Genomic DNA, 25,474 nt, shown 5'->3' with positions numbered 1-25,474 from the left:
CCCTACATGCTTCCTTGAAAGCTGATGTTTTTTTCCTCACAATGATTTTCACGTTCACCACTTTGATTTCAATAGTAACTCAAAGATATTTGACGATATGAAGAGGAGAAACTGTACCCCTACATTAGCTGCAATGATCTGATTCCACCAGCCAAAAAAGACTGGTTCCTTATCGAAAGGAATATGGAACACAAGCCTAACACACGACTCACTCCTTTAGGATGCTGGAAGGAATTTCCTCTACAAATGGCAGTTACACTTGGAATGTAGGATTCTTTTAGTAAAGGACAAATTTTAGTGCCAAACAACATAAAACATTATCGGTGGGTAGGATTTCTGTTTAAAATTTTTCAGCAGTTACAAGAAAGAGGGTTTTTCTTAACTAATGAACCTTATTTACCATTTCTAAAGCTACAATACTGTTTGAGCTCGCTCCTTATTTTATGGGACCGACCATGGGCTCATTGCCTGTCTTTCCTCTTCCTCACAGTAAGTGATACAGGACGGGTGAAGTGCACAGACTGAAAATGGTAAGGGAAGAACAAACATTCAGTTTGTAATCCCACTTGTGGCATTCTCCAAAGTGTCTATGTCTGATTGGAGAATCTCTGTCTGCTCCCTTCTGCAGGCGCTGGGGAATCCTACTCTTATCTCTTCTCCTCACTTGACCTGTCCTGTAAAAGTAGGTTTCAGTAGCACTGCCTCAAGACTGTGGCCTTACTGTATCCAAAGTCCAGGTTGGTGCTCTTGCCCTATCATATGATGATGAAAACCAGCAGGGCCTAGTGGAAAGACCAGAGGTCTGGGAATCAGAGGCCCTGAGTTCAAATCCCAACTCTGCCACAGGCTTGCTGTGTGATTGTGGGCAAATTGACTTCTCTGTGCCTCAGTTTCCTCTACTGAAAAGTGGAGACAAAATAGCTAGTCTCCCTCCCCTTTAGACTATAAGCCCCATGTAAGACCCAGACTGTGTCTGATCTCCCTCTACGGTTTCCCATGTAACACTCAACACTATCCTTGGCACATAGTAAGCACTTAAATACCACAACTATTATTATCATTATTATTATTATTTTGATAATGGCTCACAGGGGGCACTGGTGAAGATGCTGAAAAAGATGTGTGTCTCTTGCATGGTAAATTCAGGTATAATAACCATGTGTAAGACTGGACACGACTAGAACTTGCCAGACTCAATCTGACAGGAAGTTATTGCTTGAATGCAGCGGGAAAGAAGATCTTCCAAAATGTCCAGGAAGACTGCACAGTGTTTTATAGATATAAGATTAATTCTTTCCATGAGAACAAAGACCATTTGCCCCATCCAGGTGCAGAGGGCACAAAGCCAAGAAACAAGCAACATAAATTCTAAATGAGGCTTCATTTGCAAGAGAATTAGATCAGCCTCTGCGAAATTCAACAGATAAGGGTAAACCACACTTTGCTGGACTAACAAGCATATATTGCTTTTTAATCACATGTATTCAGACTCTACTCTCACCAAATTCATTCATACAAAATATGGCTTATGTGTGTACATATATACATGTATACCCAATGATAAAATGAACAATTATAATGCATCCAAGGTTATGCTGGGTGGCCAATGCCAAATCAATAAGGGACCAGAGCAGTCAGGGCACCCGCCGCCTAAACCTAGTAAGGGAACAGGTCATGCTGGTCGCCCCCTGCCAAACCTAGTAAGCGTTTCCCTAAAAAGGGTCCGAGGTCATGCCCCCTACCAAACCTACTTAAAAAGGGCACGCGCCTCTTTCTTTCTATAAAGGGTCCAAGGTCATGCTGGGCACCCAATGCCAAACCTAGTAAGGGACGAGGGAAAGCTGGGAGCAGATTGCCAATATCAAATTGAGGCTCAGGGCTTGCTTGGTACTGTCTGTCAAAAGAAGGTAAAGTTCTGAGTTTCCTCGATGCAGATTACCAAACAGTGGCTCTGGGCTTGATTGGGCCAACCGCCAAACCCAGCTGAAACTCTAGGTTTTCTGGGAGTAAGTCCCCAATTTGCATTCACCCACACATCCAATCCGTCACCATCACCTGCCAGTCTCACCTTTACAATATCGCCAAGATCTGCCCTTTCCTCTCCATCCAAATGGCTATCGTGCTGGCACAAGCTCTCATAATATCCCAACTGGATTACTCTATCAGCCTCCTTTCGGATCTCCCCTCCTCCTGTCTCTCCCCACTGCAGTCTATTCTTCATTCCGCTGCCCAGATCATCTTCCTACAGAAACGCTCTGGGCATGTCACTCCCCTCCTCAAAAACCTCCAGTGGTTGCCTAACAACCTTCACACAAAACAAAAACTCCTCACTCTTGGCTGCAAAGCTCTCCATCACCTTTCCCCCTCCTACCTCACCTCCCTGCTCTCTTTCTAGCGCCCACCCCTTACATTCCGCTTCTCTGCCGCTCACCTCCTCACTGTCCCCCGTTCACTCCTATCCCACCATCGATCCCTGGCCCACGTCCTACCACTGTCCTGGAATTCCTCCCTCCTCATGTCCGCCAAACTCTCTTCCCCTCTTCAAAGCCCTACTGAGAGCTCACCTCCTCCAAGAGGCCTTCCCAGAGTGAGCCCCCCTTTTCCCTCTGCTCCCGTTCCCTTCCCTTCCCCCCATCCTCTACTCCTCTCCCTTCCCCTCCCCTTAGCACTGTGCTCATTTGTATATACTATTTATTACCCTATTTCTTTTGTTAATGAGGTGTACATCCCCTTGATTCCATTCATCTTGATGATGATATCTTGTTTTTGTTTTGTTCTGTTTTGCTTTGCTGTCTGTCTCCCCCGTTTAGACTAGGAGCCTGTCGTTGGGCAAGGATTGTCTCTCTCTGTTGCCGATTTGTACATTCCAAGCACTTAGTACAGTGCTCTGCACATAGTAAGCACTCAATAAATACTATTGAATGAATGAATGAATTCTAAAACTCTAATCCCAGATCTCCTAAGCCTGTTCTCCAATCACAAACCTCAGAAATAATCTTGCCAGCCAAAAAAAGCTCGCACTGGCAAAAGCCTGTAGGCAGGGGCAGTGTCTGAGCTTAGGAGACTGAAGACGCAGTCGAAACCAGTCGCCAGATGCTGGACCAAACATGGGACAGGGACTGTGTCCAGTCAGATTATCTTGGATCTATTTTAGCACTTTAAACAGAATAAGAATAATAAGAATAAGAATAAAGTCTGATCTCTACAAGACAGGAGACAGTGGGTTTTTCCAAATCTTTCCTATTCCATAGGAGTTAATGTTGTCTGTGCCATTACCTCCCTCCCTTCTACCTGAAACAGCTTGTCAGTGAGTCAGCATTCATTCGTTCATTCAAAGGTATTTATTGATTGCTTAAATGTGTGAAGAGCACTATACTAAGCGCTTAGTGAGTACAACAATAAACAGACATTCCCTGCTCACAAGGAGCTTAAAGTCTTGGGGGGTGGGGATATAAATAAATATATTACAGATACGTATGTAAGTGCTGTGGGGCAGAGAGGGCGCGAAGAAGAAAGGGAGCAAGTCAGGGGAATGCAGAAGGGAGTGGGAGAAGAGGAATAGGGGGCAAGGGGGTGGGGAGTTTAGTTAGGGAAGGCCTCCTGGAGGAGACGTGCCTTCAATAAGGGTTTGAAGCGGGAAGAGTCGGATATGAGGAGGAAGGGCATTCAAGGCCAGAGGCAGGATGTGGACAGCGAGACAGGCAAGAGGGAAGCATAGTGAGAAGGTTGGCAATAGAGAAACGAAGTGTGCGGGCTGGGTTATAGTAGGAGAGTAGAAAGGTGAGGTGAGAGGGGAAAAGGGGAGAGAGGACTTTAAAGCCAATGGTGAGGAATTTTTGTTTGACACGCAAGTGGATGGAAACCACTGGATGTTTTTTAATTCATTTCCTGAATGTTCTCTGCTCCATAGCACTTCTCAGTTTGCCACCCTAGTTTAAAACAAGCAGCAGCAGCGGGATGTCAAAGGAGTGGGAAAGCTTCGGGTCTCCAGAGGGTTTCTAGAGAAAACGTGCCCAACTTTCCGAGAGAAGAACAAAGAACTTATTGAAGTCTGGGTGACAGCCTCCTCACCAAATCTCCACCCTCGGGGCTCCTTTCCATCTACTGCCACGGGGCTGCGGGTTTGAGTCCACAGGTCACAGAGACCTAAGGTTTCTGCAGGGAAGGCTCAACGGCCCTAGAAATCCACTGCCCTATCGAACACGGGAGCAAAGCAGCTCAGCATTCAGATAGAAAACCAGATGTATCCATATTCTAGCCTGATTGCTCCCTGCTTACACAGCACGGGGTTTAGACCATCTTGAAGCTCCCCAGTAAGTTGGATATCGTTTGAAGTAGTTGGGCGCATGACAGGGAGAAAAGGTGATACGGGATACATAAGAGAGTTGAGACTGAGCATTAAAATAAATTTGAGTTTGGGAACCTTCCGTGGTACTGACAATACCTTTTTATCCATATAGCACTTTTATCCAAAGCGCTTTCACATAAATCATCATTTTTATCATTACAATCTGCCTGTGAGATAGGAAGAGGTGGGTATCATTAACTGCATTTTAGAAGTGAGGAAACCAAGGCACAGATGGGTTAACGGAACCTGAGAGCAGAGGGTGGAGCAGAGTCTAGGCAAATGGAAATTGAAATGGGCTGTTCGTAATGAAGGAGGTACCAGGGCTCAAGTGACACTTGCAATTTGAAATTCGTTATTGTTAATGACAGTAACTCCCCCTCTAGATTATCAATTCCTTGCAGGCAGGGCATCTTGTCTATCAACTCTATCATACCATACACTCCAAGCGCTTGGGATAGTGCTCTGCCCACAGTAAGGGCTCAATCAGTGCCACTGATGGATTTCAGGGGTGTAGACCTGCCAGTTCAGGTGCCAGGCTAAACTCAGGCAGAAATTAAGCACGGTGTGACATGCCTGATATGGGCAAAGTCCTCATTTGATGGGAATTTTTCCCATGGAAAATGACTGCCTGATCAATTGTATCCACCCAGGATTTGTCAGCACGGCCCCACCACGAGCTGGATTTGCAGGGTTAACTATCAAACAGGTCTGCGTGCCCTCAGCTCAGGAATGAAACCTAACATCGGGCTGATGAATGATCTATCCCAGAGTCTGTACAATAGCAGTGGGCTCCTCACAAAAGCCACTGAACTCAACTCGCTTCAGGACCAGGAATGGCTAGCAGAAATTGGGCACTGCCAGTTTGAAAAGGTTCAAACATGTGGTCACCGTGGCAGTCTGGCACTAAATTGGTGAGAGAGAGCGAGAGAGTGCATTACTGGAGACTCCCCATATTGTGCAGAGATTGTGGTTAAAAGAGAAGGGCAAACCTGACTTTTGTGTGGAAGAAGCAAACTCATCAGATTATCACAGAGAAAGAGCATGGCTTAGTGGCAAGAGCACGGGCTTGGGAGTCAGAGGTCGTGGATTCTAACCCCGGCTCCTCCACGTGTCTGCTGTGTGACCGTGGCCAAGCCACTCAACTTCTCTGTGCCTCAGTTACCTCATCTGTAAAATGGGGATTAAGACTGTGGACCCCACATGGGACAACCTGATTATCCTGTATCTACCCCAGTGCTTAGAACAGTGCTTGTACTAAGCACTTAACAAATATCATCATTATTAATTAGTATTATTATTATTGCATATTTGCCTTAGTATTCCACATCGCCAAAAAAACTTCTCCAGATGGTTGCATGAAGTACACTTTAACCCAGATTTTGTTTCTGCCGGGAGAGGTCTTTTCTAGCCATATGTTTCTTTCATTTTTGCTCTGGAAGCTATGCACTATTATAACATAGTAGTTAATTTGGGCTAGAGAGAGGCATTGTTTTATGCCAACAAAGTACAGAGCAACTGGAATTCTTGTTTAGTCTGAATACCTCTTTTTGTTCATTTTTTCCCCTCCCAAATTCTGACAACACAAATACTTTTCTTTGGATGGGAGGATCAATAAATTCTGGCCATGGGGAAATTTCTCTATTAAGAAAATATTACCAAGGGGATGTGTGGATGTGTGTGTCTGTGTATATATTATAAATGGTTTGCTTTAAGAGTAAAGATACCTCTTGCCAAACCCCGAGCCCGATTCTCTCACCAAATTGTAGGGCATATAAGTCTACTGTCAAGTGGCACCGTTCAACTGCATCCCTTCTGTCCCTTTCCTCTGGAAGAGCAGTGCCTCTACAGAGGCTCAGGAGTGGCACAAAGTGGCTTTATTTGGGGGGGTATGGTTCTGGATGTCCCAAACTACCCTCCCCAGGTCTACAGTCCACAATTATTATCCATATTATCTCCGAACACAAGAAATTCTACTAATTAAAAATGGTACTGTGTCCTTTTCAAGGTTTGGGACATGTTAGTTTTGATCATAGCTTTAGAAGGGAGTGGTGGAGACGGCAAAGTGCAGAAGAGAAGCGAATGGGAAATGAACAGTTTTTATCAAGCACTTATTTTGTGTGAAGCACAGTACTCTGTGCTTGGGTGAGTACAACAGAGTTAGTAGACATGATCCCTGTCATCAAGAAGCTTACAGCCTAGTGGGGGAGACAAATACTAAATAAATTACATCTAGTAGGAAGCAAAGAAAGTATGTGAAAATTTACACTTCCCAATATACATATTGGGAAGTGTAAACATACAAATATAGTATACAGTGTATGACAATCATATATAATACTATATATGCATCTGTATAGATGTATAGTGGGTGTATATTGTATATAAATTTATAATATAAATATACTATAAATCTATACATATTCACCACAGTGGGGTGCGATTCTCCAGATGATATGAAAGTGTTGAAGTGGCAGTTGGAGGTGGGCAGGGTGGAGGGGAGAGAACAGTTTGTAGAGGTTGAGAGATGAATCAGAGAAAGGAGGCCTATGATGTCAGAAGGCCCATTTTCCCATATTTCAGAGGGATAATAAAAATGTATTTTTATGATCCAAATCGCTTTTACTCAGCAATTCTCCTATTCATGATATTGAACACCTTGACTGTGAACAATTTGACATTTATTTCCCTTTTAGAACTGTAAGACCCTTTTTTTTTAAAGATCATCAACATTTGCTTCTCTTGGGTAACCTGGAAATTCTAAAGTCATCTGAGCTTCATTTAACATGGACAAAGCAACCACAGAGTTTACTTTCTGAAAAATTACTTCAGAATTAAAATTAGGTCTTCAAGAAAGGTCCTCTGTCCACTCTCTTTGGAATGCCACTCAGTAAGCAAATATCAAGTTTTAAGAATATTCTTTTTCTCACCTTTTCTTGGCCTCTTCGTATTGCCAGTTGAGTCTTACTCTGTCAACGAGTCTTGTTTTATCATCGAAGCCAAACTTTCAAGACAGGAGGTAGAAAAAGAAGAAGAACAACGGTAAGAAAAATCTTTAAAGGCATAAATCTTTTATGCCTAACTTTCTAACCCCAATAATTAAAATTAAGCCTTCTTGTAATATGATGTTTCAATTTCTTTGGATCTGACTAGATCACTGCTCAGTCAGATAAAAAGAAGACAAATGATGTCAGTAAACACTATTCCTGAAATATAGACATTAATGATCACTTTCCAAGGTCTTATTCCCAAATGTAGTATCTTCTGTGGGCAACACTGAGCTGGTAGGATAGCATGGCCTGTAGTCTCAAGTCTGGCACCAAGCTGACGCTGCACGCTGCCTCCCAAGCACTTAGGAGAGTGCTCTGCACATGGTAAGCGCTCAATAAATACTACTGATAGATTGCAAGTTCTTGGGGAGTAGGGAGGAAGCCTGAACTGGCCTCAAGCTCTTCTCCATAACAGCCAGTAATGGAGTAGCTAAAGTTATTCATTCTGACCTGCTGGAAAAATCTGCTAAACCAAACCTTTTGCAAGCAGGCTAACAGCTCACAAGGGTCACACATAGTTTTCGAGCATTTGAATCACAAAGCCCAGAACTGCTGTGGTGAACAGTTCATTTGCAAACCACTTCATCCAAACAGCACAATTTAACAAGAGAAACAGTATTTTCTACTCAGCCCCTATGCCACCAAAGGCCAAACATTTTTTAATTAAAATGGAAAATGAAGCACAATCATGAGTTATGGCGACACAAAAGCTGCTTTTTGCTCCCTCGGCAAACATCTATTGAAACACATACCTCTCCAATGATGTCAGTTTGAGAACAAGCATCACAGTATCGTTGAGGTAAACAGGAATCACCGAGTGAACCAGAATCATGTGGTAAATCTAACAGAGAGTCTGTAATACAACAGCTATTCCTGAACCCATCTGTCAGCTTAGCCAGGCTCTGTAAGAGAACACAGAAAAGTAATTTAATAACAGACTGATCTGGTAATGATTTTTAAATGGTCAAATTATTTCCACACCATAGCTGGGATACTTTAGACATCTTGGAACCAAGCATTTTTGTTGTAGTTTGTACAGAGGCTAAAAATCAGAGTAAATTAAGTTCCCTGCCTCATCTGAGGCCACAATTATATTAAATACATGCCAAGAATCTCTATCATTTGTGGGTGCTAATTACATATGTACCATGCCTTCAACACAGAGCATTTCTGGTCAGAGCCGTGACTGGGGCAGTCAGCCGGTGGCCGGCTGGAATGGTCCCGGGGCCCTCTGACCATGAGTTTCTCTGCTGCTGCTACTTTGGCAGAGAAACCTGAGGTGGCAGGGAGGACCTGGGTGTCCCAAACATAGAACCGCAAGGGGCCTTCAAGTTACAGCAGGCAACTCATGGTGGACATGGAGTGAAGAGCTCTGATTTCAGTCTCAAATCGCTGTCCCGTCATTCCTTCTGCCCTGAGCCTTGTGAGGATCTGTAACCTTAGAAAACTAGCTGACTTCCTGGAGAGCAGAACTGGGGCCACGGATCCAGAGCCAAGTCTCGAGCCCAGGTAGTGCTTGTTTTTCTTCCACAATGATAATAATATTATTATGATGTTTGTTACACGCTTACTATGTGCCAAGTACTGTTCTAAGCGCTGGGGTAGAAACAAGGTCATACAGCTGTCCCACGTGGGGTTCACAGTCTTCATCTACATTTTACAGATAACAGAGGCACAGAGAAGTTAAGTAGCTTGCCCAAGGTCACAGAGCAGACACGTGGCTGAGCCGGGATTAGAACCCACATCCTCTGACTCCTCAGCCCGTGCTCTTTCCACTAAGCCATGCTGTGTTTAAGCGTTTACTATGTGCCGAGCATAGTGCCAAGCGCTGGGCTCAAAACAAGATGATCGTATCAAACACAATCCCAGTCCTGTACGAAGTTCACAATCCAAGACCCACAGAGAATAGGGATTTCATTCCCATTTTACAGACGATGAAACCGAGGCCCAGAGCAGGTAACTGACTCACCCAAATTCACAAAACAAACCAAGCGGCAGAGCCGAGTTGGGAATACAGGTCTCTGACAGCCAGTCCCAGGTTCCTTGCACTAGGCCACGCTGTGGCCCGGGACTCTACAGGACTGCAGTTCCTAACCTTGCCAGAGAACCCAGGGTTGTTCCCCTATAAGAAAGTGGTGCTGCAGCAGATATTGGGAAGTCAATCTCTCCAAAGCTTCTGGGACCTTTGTGCAAGTCTATCCGCCTACCCTTTGGAATCCTCAGGGATGTAGAAATGGTCCCCTCTGTCCCCGACGCTGTCTGGGACCCAACAAGAACCTACCCCAAGACGGCCGGAGACCCTTGCGGGAAGGACCCTCACGTGTTCGGTGAGCCATTTTGAGGGAGTGAGTGGAGCTGGCATCCCCGCCCGGCCTCCCTGCTTCTTTTCTCTTACACCCAGCTCTGGAAAGCAGGTGCTCTCTCCATGTAGACCACGATGTTTGGAGCTGGATTCGCTCGCCCCAGAGTCCAACCACGACCCAAGCAGTGCTCCCCAAGGGCCCTACCTTCGCCCCCCTCTATTTCCCATGAATTCCCACAGCCGTGAGTTCCCCGGGACCTCAAGGGGAAGCGAGCAACTCTGCTTCTGGGCCCAGGTGCAATGTCAGGAGATGGGACAGTAGACAGGTGTCACTGAATGTGAGCCCGTTATTGGGCAGGGACTGTCTCTATCTGTTGCTGAAATGTACACTCCAGCACATAGTACAGTGCTCTGCATATTGTAAGCGCTCAATAAATACTATTGAATGAATGAAATGCTACTCCTCAGGGTGGCATGGGGGATGGAAGGGGGGAGTTCCCTTCTCTCCTTCCCTGCTCCCCCACCTTCCCGATGAGCATTTTGGAACCTCGGCAGCCCCAACTCCATCACAGTGCCTCATTCTGAAGAAGCCTCTTCATACCAATATAACTTGGAGAGCCAAAAGGGGGAAGAAGATTGTGAAGTGGAAGGGGAGGAGCGGCCATAAATGATGGAGAGAGAAAACAGGGGACAACCAATAACTTGAAGGCTTAGGTAGAAAAGGACTCTTACTTGCATCAGGTCCCGCCTTTCCTTCTCGCCTGTACAAATAGCCTTTTTGATGGTCCTTAGCTCACTCATTATAGCTTGGGCTTCATCCAGTTTATAATTGGTATGAGCACTTGACATCTTCCGATCGATTCTGTGGAGAAAAATTAAGCGTTTCAGATAAAAACATTACACAAAAGGATTTTTTGCAGGTTTTAAATCCACAGCATTCAACAGGACATCATTTTTCAGAGAGGCATAGGTGGAAAAATAAGTCCCGGGTTGATAGGTTGTGGATACAAATTTAAACTGTCCCCACTTCTACGCAACCGGTCCCAAGAAGTTTACAGTAAATTGGCAGAGAAGCACTAGAATGCCTCTACCGGTGACAACGGTGCTACTGAGAAGTAGCTCAGTGGAAAGAGCACGGGCTTGGGAGTCATAGGTCATGGGTTCTAATCCCGGCTCTGCCACTTGTCAGCTGTGTGACTTTGAGCAAGTCACTTAACTTCTCTGTGCCTCAGTTACCTCACCTATAAAATTGGGATTAAGACTCTGAGCCCCATGTGGGATAACCTGATAACCTACTATCTACCCCAGCGCTTAGAACAGTGCTTGGCACATAGTAAGTGCTTAACAAATGCCATTATTATTATTATTACTATGAAAGTGTCCTGGTGGACCCTGACCCTGTGTCCCTTCTACTTTACAAAAGTCACTCAAATGTCTGAAGGTTTGAAGGTTTTATGCACTGCTGCTCCCAAATTAGTGAACATTTAATAGGACAGTTAATGTTTCAAATAAGAATTTAATTTCTTAAAGAAAAAGAAATGCTTTCAGGGCCCAGACAAAACAGAGAGACAGTCCGAGAGAGAGAGAGAGACCAAGACGGAGAGAGACAGACCAAAACAAAAAGAGAGCATACAGATACACATGCACGCACCCTTTGGCTACCTTTGCTGAGCTCCTGCCCTTTGGAGGTTTACAAAGGATTCTGGGTCAGTCTGGCCCTGCAGAGGCTTCTGGGAAAGAACCTGGGTAAAGCATCACCTATATCCTGGGTAGCCTCGCTCCCCCTAAGGGGGACAACCAATGCTATACCGTGACTGCCGCACAAAACATAATGCTGCAGCCATCGGCAACATCAGGGTAACTAGAGTGTTTTACAACTCAGAGACGGGATGGAGATGCAGCAGGCTAAACCCTCCAAGATGCCGTTCTGGACCGCAGTCTCCGTTTCCTGTTAGAAACCTGATCCTATTCCAGGAAGCATCATTATGCCAGGTGAGGTAACAAAAACAGGCCTGATGTAAAGGAAAAAAATCTGTGGGGGTTTTCTTCATTTGTGATCCCATACTCAAAGAGGGGCAACTCTAATGCAATACAGACAAAGTTCTGTTTGGCACAAAGCATTAAATCAGATGCTTAGAGGCCAGATTCTTCTAATCTTAAAGGCCTGCTTAATTTATGAATCCAGGTTACTCTGTACCTGCTGGCTGATAGAAAGCATTCCAACATATCTTGCAGAAAGGAGACACATGAATCAGTCCAATCACTGAACCCGACTTAGACCCAACTGCTAGATCTTTTGAAGCTGCCCTTGCACACAGCTGGTCATTCCCTACCCTGAAACTACACTGTTTATTCTTCCCCTCTATATCTACTACCCTGCCCTTGTGTGAAGGGTCACACCTTAGCCAGGTCAATGAGTTTAGCTCACTAACACCGGAGGGGCTGGCAGTCAGATGGGATGGGAAGCAAACATACCCCATATTGGCGCTACTGACCCCACAGGGGCTGGGTGAGCAATAAGGCCCAATGATTAGACCGGAATGAGTAAATTCTGATGGGTCTTGTCACCGGATCCTTTTCCCCCGAAATACGGCCAAAAGGGAAGAGGATCGGGAAGTAGCATGGTCTCCCTGGGGGGGTGCTCTCCAAGAACTCTCGGTAGTAGGTTGGAACTCTGTCTCACAGACATGGAAAGTCGACCTACCCAGAATCGGGGATGCCCACTCTATCGGATGCCGTCTGGTGCTAAGTGACCTATAGGACCTCCTCGCTGGAGCAAGGAGAAGTAACTATCCCCTCTGGAGACCTGATGCCCAGGGGATTTGAAAGGCAGCCCCTGAAGACAACCGGTATCTCCTTCCGGGTTTCCACCGGCTGCTCCAAATTGGTGATCGTACAGGCCGCCTAAAGTGTATTCCTCCTGAGTGGAAAGTGTTCACGGGGCGAGAGTTGGGTGCCGCACCACACGCGAGTAACTAAATAAGGGCATTCTTCCCAAAAGGGAAAGTCAATTCATCATGTGGAATAAATCTTACACGGCTCGGCCTCGCTGACTCCAGTTTCTCGCTCTCACTGGGCCGATCCTCGAACTCAGCCCTGTGAAACGGGTGACACCTTGCCTTGAGGATTTCATTCTTTAGGCCTATCTACTTCTCCAAGCCACTTCCCGCAAGGTACCAACTCCTTTTCTCTAGTTTGCTGTGTTTTGCAAATAGTGAGGTGAAGTCTGTCCCTTGTAAATGTTCTCACAGGCAAGTGAACATCTCAACTGTGTCTATACTTCTGGGGAAACATGTTTTGCAAAAACGTGGCACAGAATAGTATGGCCTCTTATATTTGATGATCTTGTTAAGTACTCCTAATGATATTTTTGTATTAGCTAAATCACACTGGATCGTTTGCAATTCTTTGAAAACTTTCCTTGTGATGCTAATTTTCAGCAAAACCTATCGAGGAGGTTATCTGTCAAGAGAAGGAAAGTTTTTCTTTCTCCTGCTAGCTATATTCCATAGTTTTTATTTCTCCTTTTAGGGTTTTGCAATGCCTTTAGAGCAAAGTTCAATTATGTGCCCTTAATCTGTGACCCCGGAGTTAATTTATACTTCTTGGAAATTTAAAAAGGATAAACATTTTGAAATGCCTTCGTTTGGTGGGAAGATTTCTTGTTCCCTCCCCTCGTGATGTCCCGAGTACATGTTTGTGTTCATAAACGGATTGAGTTGAACAGGCAGTGGGGAAAAGTCACAAGAAAACCTGCCACTCAATCGGGCTCCAGGGTGAATTTTTGTTGCTCTCCTGACATTTATGTGTGGAAGAGTTCCGGGAATGTAAAATTCCAAACAATAAAAAGACCACACCTGAAAAAGCTCCTGGATGAACTTCACTGACCCCTCCAGAGTATTCAGATCTCAATATGATGAAAGATTTTAGGATAATTCATCTGTAATTACAGTATCTGTTAAACACTCACCATGTGCCAGGCAATATTCTAAAAGGTGCTGGAGGGGATACAAGCAAATCGGGTAAGACACAGTCCCTCTCCCATGTGGGGCTCACAGTCTCAATCCCCATTTTACAGATGAGGTAACTGAGGCACAGAGAAATGAAGTAAATTGCCCATGGTCACATAGCAGACAAGTGGCGGATCTGGGATTAGAACCCATGACCTCCTGGTTCCTAGGCCCATGCTCTACCCACTAGGCAATGCTGAGCTTCTTGAGAGGAATAGGTGAAAGGAATATTAAAGACAGACTATTTTTAACCCTATGTCTTGAGGCAAAGAGCTGCCAGACTTACAAGCTCATTCCTATTTAATGCCACAGATTACATCCTAAAAGAATGGAAGGTTTTGTTACAACTTCTACCTTTTACATCATCCAGGCCTGGCAGTGGGCCTTGAGTTAACCACAGGCGGCTTCCTGCAAGCTTTCTATCAACAGCAGGTACTGTTTGGAAAGCCAAGCTTAGGGTAAGACCTATCCCACTGCCCAAACAATACCCCTTTCTGTTTCCGCATCTCTTCCCTATCAGAGGAATGGCACTGACTGGTGTTTCTTCGTCGTCCTGTGCCTTATCTAGGTAGCTGGCTCCCTTCCTCCCTGGCTTTATATGAAAAGGAGAAGGCTCCGAGTTGAGTCACTGCCGCTGCGGACGCTGCTTGGCTCACGGACAGCTCCCGAGGGGTGCCTGGTTGGGAAGGCCAAACCGGAGAGGACAGTGGAGAAGGGGGGAAGGAGGTCAGAGAAGGGGGAAATAAGAGGTGAAGAAGAGGAGGCAAGGAGTAGAGAGGCGGGAGTTCTGGAGCTAGAAAGTTTACAGGCCTCGGGGCTGCTGGGGAAGAGGGTGTTTAGTTACGCAGGAAATAGGAACGGGAGCAGGGACAGGAACCGACAGGCACAGCTACAAAGAAAGGAGGTAGGAGAAATGACTGGGGCCAGGTCCCAGAATGCGACCAGGGCAATGGAGACACAAGGGGCGGGGGGGGGGGGGGGGCAGCAGTTAAGGTAGGAGCAGGAGGATGTCCTGCAGTCTAAATAGCCCTAAGAGGTCCCCACAGGCTTTCCTCATCCTCCCTCCCCAAGTTCTCTGGCTGCTCCCCAACCCACTTCCATCCCCATCCCCACCCTGCTCTCGTTCTAACTCTCCTAGGCCTGCTTCAATCCCTAAAAAAAACCCAGCTCTACACAGTCTCCTTTCGTCTATGGGACTCTTACTCCAGAGGACAACTCTGGTTTCGCTCCCCCAGATCTCAAACCTCCTTCCTGCTCTTCTTCCCCCCCAGTAGAATGATCAAGGGGGCGGTAATGGCAAGACCTTCCTCTTTATGTCCCCATTCTTGATTCACTGCCTATCCTCTGATGCAGAAATAAGAAGGGGAAAGAGAGTGAGAATGAGAGAGAGAACGAGAAAAGGAATGAGAATGGAAGAATGATATTCCTTCTCCCACACAAGCTAGAACTCTAGGACCTGCAGGAGCTGCTGCTGCTGCTGCTGTGGACTTACTCTGCCTTGCTTTGACAAAGAGTGAGCCGTATTTATGGTGCACGGCTTAGCACATAGAGCACAAGCCTGGGAGTCAGAAGGACATGGGTTTTAATCTCAGCTCTGCCACACGTCTGCTATGTGACCTTGGGCAAAACACTTAACTTCTCTGGGCCTCAGTTACCTCATCTGTAACGTGGGGATAAGAGTGTGAGCCCCATGTGGAACAGGAATGTGCCAGACCTGAATAACTGGTACCTATTCCAGCCCCTACAACAGTGCTTGGCACATAGTAAGCACTTAACAAATACCACCATTATCATTATTTTTATTATTATTCCCGAGGGCAAACAGAGGGGAGGAGAGGACAGGAGAGGAATCCTTTGGCCAACTGCTCTGGAGCAGGTCACGGGGCTAAGAGGATCCAGTAGATGGGTGTACCCATTGGTATCTGTGTGGGTGCTGACAGCAGACAACTCCAAGACTGGTTTGATGGGGATGATTCCGAGATCTTCGTGACCCGGACACAATGGATACTTATCAAAATCTCCACCTTGGAACATAGGCTCAGAATCATGTGAGTCGAGAAGTGGATTGCCAAGGCTGAAGGTATACAAGTCTATGCGGGCAGAAACTATGCCAAATATTCTACATGTCCCTGAAGAATGCACGGGGAGCCATTCACTCCACTGAGCCACTAGAGAAGAATATAGATGGCTCTACCCTCACCTCGGCCAAAGGGACCCAGACCTGATAAAACATTGTGGCCTCCTCATTACGTCTTCCATCTCCGATGACATCACTTTACAGGGACTAGCTAACCTGGGGCAAGATATGAAGATCCCGAGTCTGTGACAATATTTCTTGATGTTACTACCACAATTAGAGTCTTCAATCCCTTACATGCCATTTCCTTGAATTCTGACGAATTATTTCCCAAGATGTATAAGCAGGGAAGAAGAGTTCCTCTCAGCTAAGGCCCAGGTCCTTACCGTGAAGGGCATTGGGGAAACAACGCCCATAGGATTTCAGGGCTGCCATCCATCTTGTCATCATCAAGAAGAATGGCGAGAGTGGACTGCAGACATTATCATGGGACTTCCCTGCTCTCAACTGCCAGGAAGTTCCTTGCCAGAATCCACTTGGACCAACTCCTGAAAAGCATCATTAATCATGCTTTTGACAATCTCAATGCAGTTTCAGACCACAAAAGAACACTGGGGATATAATCTTTGGGAGGAAAAGTGGTCTAGTGGAAAAGGCAAGGGGTTGGTGGTCAAGAGACCTGGGTTCTAATCCCAGCTCTGCCACCAGATGCCTTGTGACTTGGGGCAAATCATTTAGTCTCTCTGTGCCTTGGCTTCCTCCTCTGTAAAATGGGGATTAAGCTCCTCGCCTGTCTCAGATTGTGAGTCCTACGTGAGGCAGGGACCTGTCTAATTCCATTACACTAAACCCACCCCAATGCTAGGCAGCATTTGGCACCTAGGAAGTGCTTAATAAAAGTAATAAAAATTATCTTTGCTGCAGGAGAAGATCAGAGAACAGTAAAACTTCCATATGGTGCTTGAAGACCTTATTTGACTTCAGCAGACCTGGGCTCCAGCAACAACTGAAGGTTTGGCAGGCCTAAATTCTTTCAATTTAGATTGGAAGCAAAATCACAATGTCTTGATTCACTTACAAGGAACGCTTATATGCTTTTGAAGCACATTCACAAGAAATGCATAAGATTATGAATCCAATCGAGAATCAGCTATGGGATGACAATTAGTATGAGGAATACATTATGTCAGCCTGATAAAAGCTACACACACCAAACCAAACGTCCCCGTTGGCAAAACAGAGATGAACGTTGTCACAGAATTGGCTATCTAAACCAGCACCCTCTCTAAAAGCAGGAGAAATTCAAATAAAGAAAGCTGGTATGCTCTTTGCGGGAACCACTGTAGAAATTAGACGCACTCTCCCCAAAGACATCTGACTTTCTTAATTTTGTTTTCTTGATGCAGTTTTAACAACAGTCCTTGGGTGTCATAACAAAACTCAAATGGTGCGACAGGCACCTGGTTAATGAGGCCCTGAAAAGCAGTTGAGTCTCCAGCTATCAAAAGGAAGTTGCATCCCTTCTTTGCTAGGCAGGATGTGGGAGGAGAATGGATACTCAAACAACTGCAAGGTGGGGAACTCAAATGAGGAAAAAAACAGGAAGAATGAAGAAGCATTCTAAAGACCCTCGTATGACCTCGTATGCCTTGCCATGGAGAGTTGAAAGGCAGCAGCATGAGACTGACTGGGCATTCAGCAATGACAAATGGAGCACCCGTCTTGGACAGGAAGGCTTCGGGAAGATGGTTTCCCAAGAGGGAGATATGCACAAAGGGCCAGGTCCTGATGGTAGCCAATTTGACCATGCAACAAGAGGTAATCGGTATGTGCCTGGATTGTGAAAAACAAGGGTTGGCCTTCTTAACCTCACTGATTTAAAAAAACAAAAACAATCACACAGCTCACTATCAGTAGCAGCATCTCCCAGCCCAAAACACCAAAACCATATAAAGGATAATAAGATAGAGATAGAGATACATATCTTTTTGTACCCATATGCTTGTCTGTGCAAAAGCCTGGCTGGGATGGCAGGACCATACGTACAGATGATTTCTCTTTGGGTGTTGGGGCTGGATGCATTTTAGATAGCTACATTTATGCAGCCTGGGAACAGAATAATTGTACAGAAGAAAACAGAAAAAATTCCTCATACGAAAGGGAAAGAGAAGGCTACGTACATGTCCCAGACACCAAAACAGAGTGGCTGAGTAGGAAGATCGTGGCCCTAGGAAATCAGAGAAGATGGGTTCCAATCCCAGCTCTGCCACTTTCCTACTGTGTGACTCTGGCCAAGTCATTTGTCTTCTCTTTGCCTCAGTTTCCTCAGCTGTAAAATGGTGAACATCTATTCTAATTCCTCATGAGTCCAGTGTGGGACAAGGAACTGTGTCCCATCTGCTTATCTTGCACCTTGTGTCAGTCCGGCACATAATAAGCACTTAACAAAAACCACAATGATTATTATTAGACAAGATTTTTTGCAAGCGTGGAATATTTCACCTGTGCCTGTTTTTCTACAATGAAACTATAATTGTTTATTGAGAATAAACATTTTCCCTGGAGGAAATGCCTAACTGCAATGAGTCTTACAGCTACTTATGGTCAGAGTGGAATGTAAAACTCTACCTTCAAAATACCGGTGTCGCTATTGTGATAATATGCAAAATAAAAATTTAACTACTGCTTTTGGACAACAATAAAGCTGAATATAAATGATCAGAATGGACTCTAAGATAAGGCTTAATTACGAATTAGGAGCAATGTTCAAGGTATTCTTCTCACAGAGCAGGTATGAGGCCGGGTAAACAGCTGACCACAAAATGCACAATTCAACAAACAAACTTCCCAAGGGTAGAAATCTCTCACTTCTCCCTTCCCTAATGGAATGTTCACTGACTCTAAGCCTGTTGTTTACAATGAACCTGAGTCTAAAAATATCCCATGGTTAATACCTTATGAAAAGCAGAAGTCTACCCAAAAAGATCTTGGCCAAGGCCAAGAAGAGTCCCAGAGTTTATATAGTTCACTGAGAAAAAAACAGCACTCAGAAAGACCGTCAAGATTCGAATTAATCATCTGACACATAAAACAATGCAATCTAAAGGCATACGGATTTGTTAAAATAAAATTTCTGGGTCCTCACCTAACATATGCAAACACTTAGAAAGGCACATCTTCGAGACAGCTGGCATTTGCAACTGCCTTCAAGCCCTCCAAATGGACAAAGATGGGTCAATGGCTTGTATGACCAGGCCAAGATACCTGCCATGATTGGCCACAAGGGTAACCTACTAAATATGTTTATGGGATACTGCATATTGATTCATGGGTGCAATTCCATCCAGTCACAATCTTTCAAAAATACACAGAGAAACTAGAGCAACCAAAGAACAAAGAAAATGTTGAACGGGATGGAAAAGACAATTCAAAAAGAAACTCCTAAAGGAAATGTGGTGGTATACGCTGTGGAAGAGAAAGCCAATGTGTGGTGTGTTACCTGCCTTGTAAGTATAGGGAGAGATTTTACAAGGAGAATGTAGACCAATTGTTCTCTGGGTCTTAAGAGGACTGAACTGGAGAACTGGAGATGGGGAAAAAGGGAAAGAAGAGGATGATCCAGTTTAATGAAACACACTTCTTGCCTTTCAAAGAGATAAAAGGCCAAAGTATCAGGCTTCTGAGGGAAGTGATCAAGACCTTATCTCAGGAGACCATTATGAGAAAATATATGCAATTATCTATGGGGAAAGGGATAAGATAGTAATAAGGGTATTTGTTAAATCTTTATTATGTGCCAGCACGTAGAACAGTGCTTGAAAGACAGAATGCACTCAACTACTACTTTTACTAATACTAAGCACTGATCTAAGTTCTGGTGTAGATACAAGTTACTCAGGTCAGACACAGTCCCTGATCCACATGGGACTCCCAATCTAAGTGGAAAGATGACCTCTTGGGGCCTCAAAATTCTATAAATAGGCAACATTATTACAGGAGTCATATTCTACATGGGCAAGTAAACTGACCGAAAAAATTAGTTTGGGGAAAAAACCAAAAATGCAAGTTTCATGGGCCACCAAAGGTGGCTCATGGTGCCTGACAACAAGTAAGTAAGGGATCAAATAAAATGATCAACAGTTGAAATGAAAACCTTGGAAAAAAAGAAAATCCCAGTTTCCAAGACTCACCAGCAGCAATGGACTGGACCAGGATGACTGAAACACAACCCTGAGATAAAAGTGGCTCCAATATCTCCTAATGAAGCAGGCTCAAAAAGAGTCGCCCAGGCCCTTTGCCCAAGGGAGTAAAGATGTGTTCCAGATGAGAAGAAAGAAATGTTGCCTCCTCTACTTTCAAGGGAATCTTTATTGGAAAGGGCATGCTGGTGGGTAAAACGGGTAGGCTGGTAAAGTTTTGCACTTATGCACGTGGCTATGATATAGCGAGCTATGACTTATCCAGTCCCTATTCACTGTCGATTCTTACAGCTGAGAAAAAAAGAAAACTTCTTTGCAAGATGACAAACAAAAACCCTCCCAAAATATTCTTTATTTCTTGCCCTACGCCCAGAAAGAATGATAGATCCTGGACTCTCCTGCCAGTTTAGACAGCTATCCAAGATAAATAAGCTCCAGCTAAAATACTGGAACAGGCTAAACTCCTGGAGAGGAACGCTGGAAAAGAATACATTAAATATTCTGGGAAGCCAGTGGGCAGAAAAACTTCTGGAGAAAAACTGAAGACCCTTCCCTGGATTTATCTTGGATGTGGAATCAGAGTCAATTTACTTAATTGTAAGCATATGGACAAGGAGAAAGCGGACTTACATAAAAGTACAATAGCTTATAGTAAGGCTTTTAAAAATATGATTCAGGGTTCCAATGTTTGGCCCTAAACATGACTTCATAATTCTCAAAGGGGAACATAATTTTGCATTACTTGACCTACTTGAACAGCAAACATTTGTTTAGCTTGGTTATGTGGCATGAGATGTTGCTCCAAAAACCTGGCAATGAAAATACAGGTCATTTTCACAAGACTATTCTGCCAGGCTGCCTAACTCAGCGTGAAGAACTATGGATTCTTTTCCATTTGTGTACAGATGTAAGGGAGTGGGTCAGCAACGGGGGACAATCAAATCAGCTACCGTCAAAACGAGGAGTTAACCCACCACAAGTAAAGAGCAGGCTCTTGGGAAAAGTCTGCTTTCATGCCAACCACTAAGTCATGATCAGTTTCTTCGTTAAAGCCATTTCTCCTAGCCCTCTTGGATGTATACCAACAAAGGGAAAGATAATTTTTCTAAGGGTACAGATTCATTGCAGAAGGACCAACATCTACCAACATGATCAGTGTGAGGGGAATGATGCAAAGCACTGGTGAAATCAAGAGCCAAAATGTGGGGAAAAATCATCACTCCATAGCGAATTAAGATACTAAAAACCAGGAGATATACTCCAGTTTTACACTGCCAATAAACGGAAAAATGGCATCTTTTCAATCAGGAGGAATCTGTCAAAATCCCAGACATGAAGGTCTAAGATAGCATCACAGTGCCCCTTTCTGGGAAGGGACTCCAGCTCTAATTACTAAAGTGAGTAGCAAAAGGGCATCTGCTGCAGATCCTGCCTACTGACACTGGTTATGACCAACTAACACCACCAAGACTGGTTCAGAGAAAAAGACTCAAAAATGCATGGCCACAGAGTGAAAACATACAACGATCTGTGCTGCTTCTCATGAAGCTCTCAGAGAGGCCTATGATACTTGTCTGTGTCTTAGTTTTCTCATCTGCAAAATGGGATTTCAACAGCTGTTTTTCACTAAATCTCTGGATTCCCCAAAGCACATAAGTACATAGCCTTATCATCTGCCATTTCCCTTACCTGTAATGGACCTATCTCCCCAAGTAGACTGTAAACTCCTTGAGTACAGGGATAGCGTCTACCAACTCTACTGTATTGTCGGCCAATCATATTTATTGCAGTGTAAAACATTATACCAAGAGCTTGGGAAACTACAACAGACATATTCCCCGACCACAATGAGCATCAAAGTCTCCCGAGCACTGAGTACAGTGCTCTCTACCCAATAAACACTCAAGAAGTACCTCTGATTGATTGTTCTCTCTCCCCCTTAAACTGTCAGTACCATGAGGGACAAGGACAAGGTCCAATCTGATTATCTGTATCTACTCTAGCACTTAGTATAGCATATAGTAAGCACTTTACAGGTACCACAGTTATAACACTCACAGGCTGTTTTATCTTTCTTGCTGTGCTGTTCTGTTATCGTAGCAGCTGAACAGCACGGAAACTGCATTCATCACAAAGTAGAGTGGCATCAACCAATACACATGAGCAATAAATTGAGTTCTTTAAGAACATCTTCCATTAGAAGAATGAGGTCCATGTAAACTAAGTTTGATGATCATCTTTCGCATCAAAAACGAGATACCAAAAGGTTTAAAAAGCACTCCCATTGGATAAAATTACAAAATTGGGAGTATGGAAATGAATGCAGGGGAGAGTCTACAGGTGAAGCAAGACAATGTACAGCAAATGGAAAAAGTCAGGTTTGGTCCTTTGAAAGGGGGGATTTTTATGCACGTATACTTCTGTGGGGTCAGGAATTACACCTGAGTTGAACCTGCATGCTTTAGTAATAACGTTTTTAATGCAGTCATTATCTGTATCTTGGGACAATTACGCAGAGTGCTCAATAATAATAATAATGGTATTTGTTAAGTGCTTACTATGTCCCAGGCACTGTTCTAACTGCTGGGATAGATACAAGGTTATCAGGTTGTCCCACCTAGGGCTCCTCACAGTCTTACTCCCCATTTTACAGGTGAGGAACTGAGGCACAGAGAAATGAAGTGACAGTTAAAGAGCTGACAAGTGGCGAGGCCGGGATTAGAACCCATAACTTCTGACTCCCAAGCCCGTGCTCTTTCCACTAAGTCATGCTGCTTCAATAAGTATTAATAAAACCGTAACTATCCACAGGTACATTTTTTAAATTATTTTAAACAAAAACTGATCATCATCAGCAAGACCTGGTGATAATGAAGTCGAAAACTGTCCTTGTAATATATCTACCACTTTTTATTACTGTTCACAACAGAACAGTTGGTGGACAATTAAGAGCAGCAGTAATATCCCAACTAGACTGCTTACTGCTGCAAATAAACTTTTTCTTTTTATTATTTATTACTCAGTCTACCTCTTTTCTGTTCCTCAGTTTCTTTCGTTTTCCTTCTCCTCCTTCTCCCTCTTCCTTTTAACTTTTCCTTGCCTTTCCTTTGTCATTTTTCCCCTCCCTTTTCCACAGCTTCCCCGCATTTCTGCCTGCACCCTATTTTTCCCACAGTAGTTCCTCCTGCGCCCTTTTGCTGCCCTTTGGCTTTTCCTCTTCTTCACTCCACCTCTGGCCATCAGTTATAGTGATGCCTTGGTCCTAGTGGTCAGTCACTCATCCTCTTGTGGAATGCCAGCAACTTGTGCTTATCTCTCCCTGCCTTGATTGTCTCTCACTTGTACTTGAGAGCCCTGCCCTATTTCCTACAATACTCCTTTGCCATCCCACCGAAACCCCTGCTCAGCCAGACTGCCCGCTGCTTTTCCACCCTAAATTCCACTCCCTTCTATATGTGGGGGCTGGGGGAGGAAGCGAGTACAGAAAGATCTCTTTCCAGGCCTGTCTGCCCTCCCCCTACCAAGTTCTCCCTTCCCTGGAGCTGCCCCTTCCTTCTTGACACAGGTGAATGTCAGCAAAGCAAATACCACATAATATTAACTACTAGGATAAATATACATGAATTACCCCAACAAATATTAACTAGTACATAACATCAAATTATCTTATGCTGGCTCCGCCAGTATTAAGAAATTTGCCTGCCATTGAGACCATTCATTTGGCATTAAGACAGTAGATACCGACTATCTTGTGAACTGCTGCAGCAGTCCACTAAAAGTAAAGGGCGAAAGGAATTCAAGAATCCTCAGAGAGAAATGTACCTTCCATCTCCTAAAAAAATCAGGCCCAAATGCTTTACACTGAACACGGTTGCAATTTCCACACCTACCATGCACATAAAAAGCAAGAGGTATGATTACATGGACTTTTTTAAAAGAATAATAATAATAATGTTGGTATTTGTTAAGCGCTTGTTATGTGCCGAGCACTGTTCTAAGCACTGGGGTAGATACAGGATAATCAGGTTGTCCCACATGAGGCTCACAGTTAATCCCCATTTTACAGATGAGGTAACTGAGGCACATAGAAGTGAAGTAACTTGCCCACAGTCACACAGCTGACAAGTGGCAGAGCGGGGATTCGAACTCATGACCTCTGTCTCCCAAGCCCGTGCTCTTTCCACTGAGCCACGCTGCTTCTAAAAATGGTGATTGGACTCAGAGGGCAATAAACAATTCCACTTTAAAAGGTAACCCAACATTGACAGATGCTATCTTTTAGGAATTCTTCACACCACCTTAAGAAGCTTCAGGAATATTAACTTCAAAGACCTAAAATGGCACAAGAGAAAGACGTTCTCTCATCTCCCGCTCAACTCACTCTTGTAATGTCTCCACTCCCTTCTCTTTGTACTGCAGTTCTTGCTTCATCTGGGTTAACTCGCGCTTTAGTCTGGAAAGCTAAAAAAATAAAATAAAATTTCAAAACTTACCACAGAGTGACATAGCATGGTTATACTCATTTCCATCAAACTTAAGATGGTGTGCCTGCTCACAATGTCAGCTTTTGTAGTATTTTTTCAAAAATGAAAAATTGAAATCCAATTTATCAAATCAATGCAAATGGGTTTAAATTTCCATTTATTTCACTGATCTCATCCAAGTCATACTCACTTCCCAAATGAAACACCTTTTATAGTGATCTAATCCAGACACAAGAACTGATCTGCTTCTGTTACAAAAGGCAGCATGGCCTGGGAGTTAGAGAACCTTGGTTTTAATTCCAGCTCCACCATTTGTCTTGTGTGTGTGACCTGGGGCAAATAAATCACTTTACTTCTCTGTGCCAGAGCCACCTCATCTGTAAAATGGGGATTAAGACTGTGGGCCCTATTGTCCAATGCAATTAACTTATATCTATCCCAGTGCTTAGTACAGTGTCTGGCACAAAGTAAGCGCTTAACAAATACTATTATAGAATGCCAACTGAATCTAATCTCAGCTGGCACCACTTTGTTGATGAATTTGGAATCAACTGTACAAGTGGACATAATACACAATTGGGATGACAAATGACTGAAGAACATATTCACATAATAGAATGCTTATCTAAAAATTAATCAGGGATACATACATTAACCAAAGCACTTCATAGAGTGACCTGCACACAATATGCAGTATCTCGGTACCTAATATATATTACTGATTAATAGTACCTCATGAATAATAATGTTGGTATTTGTTAAGCGCTTACTATGTGCCGAGCACTGTTCTAAGCGCTGGGGTAGATACAGGGTAATCAGGTTGCCCCACATGAGGCTCACAGTTAATCCCCATTTTACAGATGAGGTAACTGAGGCACAGAGAAGTGAAGTGACTTGTCCACAGTCACACAGCTGACAAGTGGCAGAGCCGGGATTTGAACTCATGACCTCTGACTCCCAAGCCCATGCTCTTTCCACTGAGCCACGCTATGTGGCTCAAAGAAAAA

The 25,474-nt window shown here is 44.2% G+C and overlaps 1 protein-coding gene across 1 annotated transcript in view; it reads right to left on the bottom strand.

Annotated features, from left to right (window-relative positions):
• WWC3 (WWC family member 3) overlaps nucleotides 1-25,474 on the bottom strand; it is a 124,565-nt gene that overhangs the window by 41,633 nt on the left and 57,458 nt on the right. Inside the window, exons 5-8 of the mRNA XM_029079815.2 lie at nucleotides 24,365-24,444; nucleotides 10,430-10,559; nucleotides 8,148-8,297; nucleotides 7,276-7,349 (exon numbers count right to left, since the gene is read on the bottom strand). Of these exons, the coding sequence (XP_028935648.1) occupies nucleotides 7,276-7,349; nucleotides 8,148-8,297; nucleotides 10,430-10,559; nucleotides 24,365-24,444 (434 nt within the window). The remainder of the gene's footprint in view (nucleotides 1-7,275; nucleotides 7,350-8,147; nucleotides 8,298-10,429; nucleotides 10,560-24,364; nucleotides 24,445-25,474) is intronic.

This window comes from Ornithorhynchus anatinus, chromosome 15, assembly GCF_004115215.2.
Source record: "Ornithorhynchus anatinus isolate Pmale09 chromosome 15, mOrnAna1.pri.v4, whole genome shotgun sequence".
Lineage (NCBI taxonomy): Eukaryota > Metazoa > Chordata > Mammalia > Monotremata > Ornithorhynchidae > Ornithorhynchus > Ornithorhynchus anatinus.
This window is presented reverse-complemented; position numbering and strand designations above follow the sequence as displayed.